Source organism: Odocoileus virginianus, chromosome 16 (genome assembly GCF_023699985.2).
Source record: "Odocoileus virginianus isolate 20LAN1187 ecotype Illinois chromosome 16, Ovbor_1.2, whole genome shotgun sequence".
Classification (NCBI taxonomy): Eukaryota; Metazoa; Chordata; class Mammalia; order Artiodactyla; family Cervidae; genus Odocoileus; species Odocoileus virginianus.
Window position 1 is genome coordinate 17,215,330 of NC_069689.1, and position 11,240 is coordinate 17,226,569.

General features: G+C 47.8%; 1 protein-coding gene across 1 annotated transcript; it reads right to left on the reverse strand.

The window, feature by feature from the left end:
• Positions 1-2,578: 2,578 nt before the first annotated feature.
• Positions 2,579-10,034, reverse strand: SERPINA4 (serpin family A member 4). Its single transcript, XM_020899159.2, is given in 8 exon segments — positions 2,579-2,776; positions 3,712-3,871; positions 5,105-5,174; positions 5,177-5,249; positions 5,251-5,297; positions 5,300-5,377; positions 9,381-9,776; positions 9,779-10,034. Coding segments are annotated over 8 exon segments (1,269 nt in total). The 5' UTR covers positions 10,026-10,034.
• Positions 10,035-11,240: the final 1,206 nt, after the last annotated feature.

Here is an 11,240-nt window from a genome sequence, read left to right on the forward strand (position 1 = left end):
GAGAAAGAGGCACTTGTTGGAAATCCTAGTAAATTCTCAGAGATGGGGAAGGGAGTGTTCTGGGTGACAGGGATCTGAAGGGACAGAAGCCCAAAAGTGGGATGCTATGGGCAGCCTAGAAAGACAGTCAGATTTTCCATGAGTGCAGTCATTGGGTGAGTGAGGGCAAGAGGAAGGGTGGGGTGCAGGAGAGGCAGGCAGGGACCAGATTGTGGGGGGTGGGGGGTGCTTGACTACAGTTGGAAGGATTTGAACTTTATCCTGTAGGCAATAGGGAGCTATTGAGTGCTTCTGAGCAGAGGAGGGAATGAGATGAGCTTAATCAGAACAAGGAAGCATCACTCTCAAGGTGACTGAACCCCTCTCCTCCCCTTCCTCATAGCAGAGCTTCACTTCCTCACATCACCCCAGCAGTGTCATTGCCATGGTAACCCCAGGCCTGCATCTTCTTCCAGGCTTGTCTGGGACTCTTAAATCCACCCACCCCCTGCTGCTGTAGGGGCAGACGGGGGAGTGAGTCAGCCTGGGCTTAACTATCTCTTGCCTGGCTTTTGAAAAATAGAATCCAACATCCCAGCAGGTGCAGGGGGAAATGGACCAGTCAAACCAGGGTTGGCAAGAAGAGAGCGAGGTCCTCGGGACCTTGGAGGACTTGGTGCTGAGCACTGGCAAGCCCTTGAACTTGTAGCCCAGAGCTGGTGTGCTTAGCGCTGGGCTGGTGTTGCTGAGATATTTCCCCCTATAGGATCTTCCCTCTGTCGGTGACGCCCGAGGCCATCAGCTGTGTTGCAGAGGAAGTGGGGGGAGACCCCCCCAGAGTCTTCTGCTCCTCACTCTGTTCCCCCTGGCTTTTTCCATCAAAAAAGTTGTCTGTCTCCTGCTCCAGATATTGGCTTCCTAGCTTCCTGCCACAATCCTATTCCTGCCATCATGACACTAATTGGGCCAATGACCAGGACCAGGTCATGCAGTCCTGGGAATATTTTGATTCTTGAATAGTCGTCAGCTCCAGAGATGGTGCTCAATCTGCTCTTCTCCGTCACCAGTGAGAACTCTGGTTTTGTGACTGTGAGATCTCCTGCCACCTCTGACACTCTCACCATCAAAACAAACAAACGAACCAAACCCACTAGGCCCTGCCCAGAGAAATGCAGTCCTGTCGGCCTGCCTCCTCCCGTGGCAGGGGGAGAGGTTTATTCTCACTGACTCTGGGTGGTCCCTCCCCAGAGGCTTCACCCCGAAAACTCAAAGACGGCCTGAGCTGGGTCATCTGTTGTTGCCGTTCAGTTGCTAAGTCATGTCCGACTCTTTGTGACCCCATGGACTGCAGCACGCCAGGCTCCCCGTCCTTCACTATCTCCCAGAGGTTGTTCAAACTCATGTCCATTGAGTTGGTGATGCCATCCAACCATCTCATCCTCTGTCGTCCCCTTCTCCTCCTGCCTTCAATCTTTCCCAGCATCAAGGTCTTTCCAAATGAGTCAGCTCCACGTATCAGGTGGCCAGAGTATTGGAGTTTCAGCTTCAGCATCAGTCCTTCCAATGAATATTCAGGGTTGATTTACTTTAGGATTGACTGGTTTGAGCTCCTTGCAGTCCAGGGGACTCTCAAGAGTCTTCTCTAGCACCACAGTTAGACAGCATCAATTCTTCAGAACTCAGACTTCTTTATGGTCCAACTTTCGTGCCCATACATGACTGAAAAACCATAGCTTTGACTAGATGGACCTTTGCCAGCAAAGTGATGTCTCTGCTTTTTAATCCTGGGCCAGCTAACATTACCGAGGTGGGGACACTGAAGTCCAGACGGGGAAGGACCACAGAGTCTCAGAGCACCTCAATGGCATGGCAGGGATGGGAAGACAGGCCTTTAGACCCCTACACCTCACACCCCTCCTTCTTGTGCAGCTGGGTCCGTGGCCACCGCAATCTGCTCTGGGAGTGACGCTGGCCACATCCCCGTGACCACAGGTGGGGTGGAGCCTGAGCTGCCCCTGTGACTGCTTGCCTCTATGAGCCTTCATCTCCAGTCTCGGTAGTGGCTGGCTGCCTTGATGGGTATTCTCCGTGCCAAGGCCTTCTGAGCCCCAGCTCTGAAACAGGGCACCCGCCCTGTCCACTGGCTGCCCACACCACTACCGCCTACCACACACACACCTCACGAACTCACTTAACTTGGAACATCTCACCACTGCGTCTGGGACCAGGTGTTGCAGGCAAACCCCAGAGGGATGGGAAAGGGATGCATTGACTGAGTATCCCCTACATGGAAAGCACTGAGCCGGCCTCCCCGTGGCCGTCATTTTGTTCAATCTGTATAACTACCCTGGGAGGTGGGGATGGTGATGGACATTTCTCCCATTTTCCAGGGTAGAAACCTGCTCAAAGAGGTTAGATGGTCTGTCTGAGATGACACAGCCCTGAGGAGCTGGGTGTCCAGTCCACACCCATCAGATACCACCCACATCTTTCACCAACAACTTCTGTCCCAGATCCTCAGTATTTTTTGTATCCTCCACTCCAAGCCCAGAGCTGCTATGTCTTCCTGCTTGTAACAGACAAGCCAGCCCTGGGAGGGCTATGGTTTCGTGGGGTTGACCACTTTTCCCAGAAAGAGGATGCTCTGGGCATTGGTGGAAAAGATCACCACAAGGAAGAACTGGTTCAACCAAAGGGCTTGGCGGTTGTCCCAGGGCCAAAAGGTGACAGAACTGCCGGTGACCACTGCAGCCTTGGTGCCAACTTCACCGACCTCCAGGATGGCCTTGCGGAAGCTCTGAAAGGGAAATGACCAGTGTTAGCTCCGAGAGAGCATGTATGTGTTAGTCACTCAGTCATGTCCAACACTTTGAGACCCCATGGACTGTAGCCTGCCAGGCTCCTCCATCCATGGGATTTTCCAGGCAAGAACACTGGAGTGGGTTGCCATTCCCTTCTCCAGGGGATCTCCCTGACCCAGGACATTGCAGGCAGCCTCTTTAGCATCTGAGCCCCAGAGAGCATGAGTCAGGGCTTAGGGAAGCCTGGAGGGACCAGAGACCACAGAAGACCAAAGCCAGTTGTTGAGAAAACACAGCAGGAATTTCTACACCATGGGGAGGGTCGCTGAGCTGAAGATCCCTTATTTATACAACAGTGATTGCGATCATTTATTGAGCACATACTATGTGCCTACACTGTTTTAAATCTTCTTAACCATCCTATGATGTCAATGTCTTATGTCTGTTTTACAGATGAGGAAGATAAATCCAGAGGCTAAGTAACCTTTTAAAGTCATAAGAGGTGGAACTGGAACTTGAACTCTCAAACCCGACGCTACCCTCTAGCACAACTTTATCTTATGTAACTGAGATCATGGGTCCCTTTTTTCACCTAAGAAGTTTATGGAACAGCCCAGCCTCATCTGCATCCTTCCTCTGTTTCTGTCATTGCACTTGTCACTCTTTGTTGCCACCATCTAGGACTTGAGTGGGACTCAAGTCCCTTGACTCTGAGGGCAGGGACCTAGTGGCCCCCAGATTCCCAGCATGGAGCACCACACCCAGCACATGGTGGGTTAGTTCTTGGCTCCCTATGCCCATGGATTATTGAGTAAAACTCAGGCAGTGAGACTCACATGGTGACCGGGAGAGCATCCAGCACCCAGCACCTTCCAAGAGATAGAAGTTCCCCTCCAAGGTCTCCAGGGGTTGATAACCATGGATGACTTACCTTGGACACCTGCAGGTTTAGCTGTTCTGTGATGCCAGACAAGTCAACCTGCTGGAAGAACAGGTCTGTGATGCCCAGCTTGGGCAAAATCTGATCTAAGTTATAGGAGCCAGAAATGGAGAACTTTGGGAGATACAACTTAAGCTTCCTGTAAAAATAGCTGAAAGAAGCACTGGGTTAAAACACTGGACTTGAACTAGCCAGGGGTCCCATCTGGGCTGGGCTCTTCTCGAGGGCACTCACTCCCTACCCTCACTCCATCAGAGTTCTGTGCCATGCCCTCAGTGAGTGCTCCCGTTGGCTTAAAGCCAGGCTCCTTTGACCCCAGGGTCTGCTGTCTTCAGGGCCTCCTTCCTACGGCAACTCTTCTAAGCAGAGGTTGTTTTCTGCACACGTGCCTGGAGATACAGGTCTCTTCACATGGCAGTTTTGCCTTTGTCTCTGATGGGGCCGAAATCAGTCCTGAATATTCTTTGGAAGGACTGATGCTGAAGCTAAAACTCCCATAATTTGGCAACCTGATGCTAAGAACTGACTTATTGGAAAAGACCCTGATGCTGGGAAAGATTGAAGGCAGAAGAAGGGGACGACAGAGGATGACATGGTTGGATGGCACCAGCGACTCAATAGACATGAGTGTGAGCAAGCTCCAGCAGTTGGTGATGGACAGGGAAGCCTGGAGTGCTGCAGTCCGTAGGGTCACAAAGAATTGGACTGAGCAACTGAACTGATGGGACCCCATGGTTTTCACTGGTTTGGAACCAGTGATTTCTTTGGATAGAATTCCTCTACCACATGAGTTGTGTGTGACCCCATATGGCTTTGACCTGAGGTCCTTTCCTCATGTGTGTTTGAAGACTTTTCCTCCTCATATCCTCAGGGTGATGTGAAAGCTTCCTTGCTACTTCCTGGGGTGGATGGGTGGGGTTTTCCTAAATGCCTCTATAGCAGAATGGTCAGCGTCTTGACCAGAAATCTACTCATTCATTGCACAAGGTGGACCCTCAGAGAGCAGGTGTCTCTTCACTCCAGACTTGTGCAGTACAAGTTGTTGTTATTTAGTCGTGTCCGACTCTGATGCGATGCCATGGACTGTAGCCCACCAGGCTCCTCCATCCATGGAATTTCCCAGGCAAGAAAACTGGAGTGGGTAGTACAAGAGCTACATCTAAACCCAGGATTCCTAACTCCTAGTCTGGTTCTCTTTTCACTGATGAGGGCAAAATTTAGATACAATATTGGCCATCCTTATTTAAGGAAACCCATGGAAAGTCTTGGAGAAAATAAGACTTCTTCCATAATTTGGTGATCCCTCCTGCCAATTTGGGGCACTGGCTTTCGTTGGAAGGGTTCACAGTGAAGACTCAGCCTGCATCATGCCCTGATGGGTTACCTCTTCCAGGGCAAGTTGATCCATCTTGTTAGTATCTTCGGAGTCAAAACCTCTTCCACCTGTTCCATCTTCCTCGGTTAGGAAGGATAAAGAGGGTTGTTATATTTCCTTGGTAATCCGTCCACAACACCAAGCAGAGCAAGTTACCTGTTGTGAAGATACCAGTGGTGCTGGGTATCCTGCAGCATCATAGCACCTTGACTGTGGTGTCCTCATCAACATAGAAGTTGTGGGGCACAGTCATGGAGAGGGTGAATGGTTTCTCCCACAGAGTTGGAGGGAAGAAGGGAAGAGGGTACCAGGCATCCGTGAACCAACAAGCCCATCCTCCATCCAAGAAACGCATTCCCCCAACCATCACTCCAGACCCTTACCTTACCATCCCATCCGTTCAACACCCAACCTTCCTGGGGCATGGATCTGGGGGCTCAGAAAGATTCTAAAGTAAGAGACCCAAGAGGATACCATCAAGATCGTTTCATGTCTTCACCAATTTCTTGAAATTGTTGGACTTAATTTTGTCAACCTGGTGTTTGTGTAGTGCTAGCTCATTATGGTTCAGACATGCCCTTTCTCAGTTTAAAATAAGATTCAGTAATCTTTTGTGTGTTTATGGATCAACTGCTGGTGCTAGTGGTAAAGAACCCGCCTGCCAATGCAAGTAGACATAAGAGATGCAGGTTTGATCCCTGGATCAGGAAGATGCCCAGAAGGAGAGCATAGCAACCCACTGCAGTATTCTTGCCTGGAGAACCCCATGGACAGAGGAGCCTGGCGGGCTACAGTCCATAGGGTCACAGAGAGTCAGACACGGCTGAAGCGACTTAGCACAAGCATGCAGATTTTTAAAATTTTTGGTAGGGGGTTGTTTCTTTGATTTTAGCTCAGTGTCAGGTCACGTTTTTGACCCATATTTCTATAGGGCTGTTTCTTAGTGATTTGCAGTTCTCTGAACACTACTTGTCTATCGATTCTGTATGTTGTCAATGTGTTTTCTTCCTCCCTGACTTGTCTTTTCACTTTCATAATGGTGTGCTTTGGTGACTGAAGTTCTCCACTTTAATACAGTGAGCATATCAGTTTTTTCCTTTATGGTTAGATCTCTGTGTCATGTTTAGGGATATTTTCCCACCTCCAGGTCCTGAAGATACTTCCCTCCATCATCTACAAGCTTTGCTCTTACCGTTTGCATTTAAGACTTTATGTCACCTGGAATGAATGCTTATTATCAGTAGGAGGGAGGCGTACAAAATCATTTTTTTTCCCCATGAGGGTACTGTCCCTACACCACTTTTAAAAAAAATCTATCCTTTTTCTCAACATTCTATCATTCAAGTTTTGTCAAATATCAGATGTCTGTATATCCAAGGGGCCACTTCTAAGTTCTATTCCAGCCTTTCTATTCTGTCCCCTTGGTCTACATGTACCGCACAGTCTAAATTAATGTATATTTATAACCGGTCTTGCTTCCCAGCAGGCAGGTTCTCCCTTTTTAGTTATTCTTGGCCCTTTGCTCTCTCGTAAACATTTTAGAATCAGCCTGTTACCTGGCGTCAAAAATAATCTTTTAAAAACTGTTAGGGGACTTCCCTAGTGGTCCAGTGGTTAAGAATCCACCGGCCAATTCAGGGAACACAGATTCAGTCTGTAGTCCAGGAAGATCCCCTGTGCTATAGAGCAGCTCAGCCCACGTGTCTCAGCTGCTGAGCCTTCGCATGCTACCACCATGCTCAGCAGCAGAGAGAAGCCTCCTCAGTGAGAAGCCTGCACACCGCCACCTGAGAGGAGCCCTCGCCTACGGCAGCTGCTGTGCAGCAGTGAAGACCCAGTGCAGCCACAAATGAACAAAAATTTATCAAAAGAGCCTGTTGGGATTACAGTAAAAAGTTCAGATCAATTGGGGGGGACTGACATCGTTAGCATGTTAAGTCTCCCTATTCGAAAACTCAGTATACTTTTTTTGTTGTTGATCTTTGCCCACTTCAGTATCTCTCAATATAAATTTATCTACAAAGATGCTGCACATCTTTGGTTTGTTTTCTTCTAGGTACTTTTCATTTTTGAAGATAAGCCACAGTCATTCCACTCTTCACACAATGTGACCAAGACTGAGGGCTTGGGCTACATTTATATCCCCAAGGTGATGGGCAAATGTGTCAGAGGGCAGGCTATTTCCCTTCTATTTCTGAAGATCCTTCTACTTTGTGCCACGAGCACTAACCCAATGGGAAAGAGGTCTCTTACAGGAAGAGAGCTCCAAAAACTTCACTATTTCTGGCTAGAGTATATATTATGCATGTAAATTATATTATTTTTTCAATGGAATGGAGTTAATAGAATATTGTGCAGTCACTAAAATGAGATTTAAATAAATTTTTCAATAGCATAAAACTACACACACACACACATGAGTGCATGTGAAAACTGATAACGTCGGAATAAAGTTTATTTATTTTTATAAATAAAATAAGATTTATAAATAAATTCTTGGTTTGCAACTGTATACAATTATGTAAGATATTGGGCTTCCCTGGGTGGCTCAGTGGTAAAAAAAAAAATCTGCCTGCAATGCAGGAGATGCAGGTTCGGACTTGGGTCAGGAAGAAGGGAATGGCTTTTTCCTTCCTGGAGAAGGGAGTGGCAACCCACTCCAGTATTCTTGCCTGGGAAACTCCATGGACAGAGGAGCCTGGTGGGCTACAATCCAAGGGTCAAACACAGCTGAGCAACTAAATAACAACAGCAAATGTAAGACATTATCCAGGGGAACGTGAGTGAAAGGCACACGGGGCCTCTCCGCACAACTCTGCAACTTCCTGTGAATTTATAGTTATTGCAGAATTTATAATTTTTTAAAAAATTTTCAATGGTGTGAAAACTTCTACATGTAAAATGCAAGCAATGGCAAGTTTGGCTGAATTATTAGTCTGGGACTATTTCCTAGAATGTGTTTCCTGTAGATTCCAGGTGTTCACAGCCTGAGACTGGGAGTCAGATGTGAAACCGCCATCGTCCGCTGAAGGCAGACGAGATGATGGACAGACCAGAGGAGGTGTACACTGCAGACACCCATGCTCTCCTCCAAGTTCAATGTCCAGCTCCTCCATGGTGCCCAACTGTGTCCCCGGACCATGGCCTGGGCCTCTTCCCAAGCCCCGCCGTGTGGAACCAATCTGGTGGTTGGATGTGCCCAGCTGGCATACAGACTTCCAGAGAAGTTCCAACTTGTCCACCAGCTCCAGTGATTTTTTCTCTGTCCCTCCAAGTTCTTCCTCCAGATCTTCACTTCCCCAGTCCCTCCCACAAATACACCAGGTCTAATTCCTATGACAATCCTCTTTCTCTTAACACTTATGGTGACTCTGCTCCCTGGATGGCACCCTAAGTGATACGCACTGTACAAAACTGTCCCCACCTGTGATTTCAACCCTATCAACATATGCGTGTAAATAGAAGACTGGAAGGAATTAGGCTACATAATGCTGGTTCACTCAGGAAGGTAAGATTATGGACAACTTCCATTTTTTCTTTTATACTTCCATGTATTTTTATACTTTGTATTATGTTTTTATACTTTTATGTATTTTTAAAGGTAATCAAAATTGTTGTCATTAGAGTAATTACAAATGCTCTATTTATTGAGCATGTCTAATGCTCAGAGATCTGCAAACTTCTTCTGCAATTGGCCAGAAAGTAAATATTTTATGCTTTTCAGGTCCTTCTGTCTCAGTAGCAACAGTTAATCTCTGTCTTGCAAAGGCAGTCAGAGATAATACATAAATCAGTGGGTGTGGCTATGTGCCAATAAAACTTTATTTACACAAACAGGTAGTCTGTTGGATTTGGCTGGGACCTAAAGGTTGCCAATCCCTTCAGGCCCTCCTATAAGGAACATATAAATATGTGACATCATTTGATCCTTAGAAACAAAACTTGAAGCAGGGACTCATATCCTCACTTCAAGCAAACAGCCTGATGAATTTGCACTCTTGGTAAGGGGTAAAGTTTTGATATGAATTCAGAAGATGTTTGTCACACATACATTGCTGTTATTAAAAAAATAAATAAGAAAACCTGTCTAAAAGTTTGAAGGGATGAAAATCTTAATATTACACAAACTTAAATATCTGATGCTCTAACATTAAATTTCCTGAAGGCTGCTCAATATATCAGACTCAATCCATCCACTTTCTGTTTTGAGGAGTTTCTCTTTGATATGTGAGCCTTCAATAAGTTATGGGGAAAGGGAAGACATGGGATTCACCAACACACTGACCTTTGAAGTACACATAATTCACCAGCATCATCATAGTATCGGCATTGAGCTTGCTGACCAAATTCACAATCTTCCCCCGAGTTTCCTCCCTAAGGTAGTGGTTGATTAACTGGGTTGTGCTCACAGAGTCTTTGAAGTTGGTGCAAAAGAGTCTAGACTCATAGAAGATTGCGAAGTCCTTGAGGTATCTCAGAAGGAGCAGTTGCTCAGGGCTCAGGAACAAGGCGTTGCCCACGCATAACTCCAGCCTGTTGCCTGGGAGGTGGAGAGTGTGTAGAAGGTTCTGGAAGCCTTGGTGGCTGTCGAACTCTGATACCTGCCTGAGGCTGAAGCCCAGACCCTCCGGGATCTGAGTCCTGCTGTGCAAGCTGGCCTCTAGGGACAGCATAGCTAGTCTGCAGAGATGCTCAGAGGGAAGAAGAAGATACTGCCCCCGGGGGCTCGGGAAGCCATCAGGTGGTGGAAGCCGAGGGCAAAGGTGGTGATGCCTGGGGTGATCTTGAGGCTGGAGAAGCCCTCACCTGTGCCGGGAGCCTGATGGGGGTGGTGGGCATGACCCTGGCCGTAGTGCTTGGGATGCAGCTGACCTTGAGAAAGGACCAGTCAGCCAGCCAGAAGGAGGAGCAGGAAGCCGGCCAGATGCATCTTCTGTGCTCTCAGGTTCGTAGGAGAAAAGAACATGCCCAGGAAGTTCCCCAGTGGAGTGTCCCACTCCTCGGAGAAGCCTGGCGGAGGGCAGGGCCCCAGGATGTAAGTGGTCCCTAAGCTCGGGCAGATGAGCTTGAGGGGGAGGGGTAAACACCCAGCACCTCCACGTGTGAGATGCCCTGGTATCCTACAGCCAGACTTCAGATTTACAAAGCACGGGGCTCCTTGTCCACCAGCTCGTTTCCTTTCCCGTCTCTGTGAGCTCTGCATGGTACTAGACTCCATTCTCACTGCAGAGACGGGGTAACAGAGACCCCCAAAGTGTCTTGTCTGCACCCATACCACTCTGAACGCGCCTGACCTTGGCCCAAAGTGTCTCAACCAAGTCACCAAACTAGTTAATATCTTAGCTAGAACACAGGGCTCTGGACTCAGCCTGGAATGCACCATGTGAATTTACTTCTTTAGCCCAGTGACCCATCGCATCAAAGCTACTAATCAAGGGCTATGCTAACACTGACTCCACAAACATCTGTGGTATTCTTTACAGTTTGCAAAATCACTTTTATGCTATTTTGTTTGACCCTGATCCACATAGAGGTAAATAGAACTGGTATTCTCATCATCACCGTACAGATGAAATCACTGATGCTCAGAACATGATTTGTCCAAAGTCTCAGAAATAAAATTGGTCCCTTTTCCTAATGAACTTAACCTGCCCCAGACAGGATGCTAGATTTTCTGCACCAAATCTCTGCTCAGTCACATGTCCCTACCATCATCTAGATATCAGCCTCCAACCCCAGCTGTCATCCTTTATTATCAGTCTGGCCTTCCCACCGCTCCCACCCCATTCAGTTTCTCAGCCCCTCTACCGCTATGACCCTTATTCAAATCTCTGTCATCTTTTTCTGAGACCAGAGGTCAAAAAACTTTTCTCTTTAAAGAGCCAGATAACAAATATCTTTGGCTGTGGGGACCATGCAATCACTGTCTCATCTATTCAGTTCGCTGTGCTCACTGGAGCGTGCTCATGAGAAGGAACACCCCTCCCTTCCTCTCACACACTCTCTCCAGCTTCATGGTGAGATTACACAGATTCCCTTCTGGCAGGAGCTTTTCAAAAGCACCTGGAGCCAGAAGACCTGGGTCCCCAGCTATGTGTGGTCTGGAGAAGGCTGTTCTGGGTCTGAGCACAAGTTCTGCCCCCCA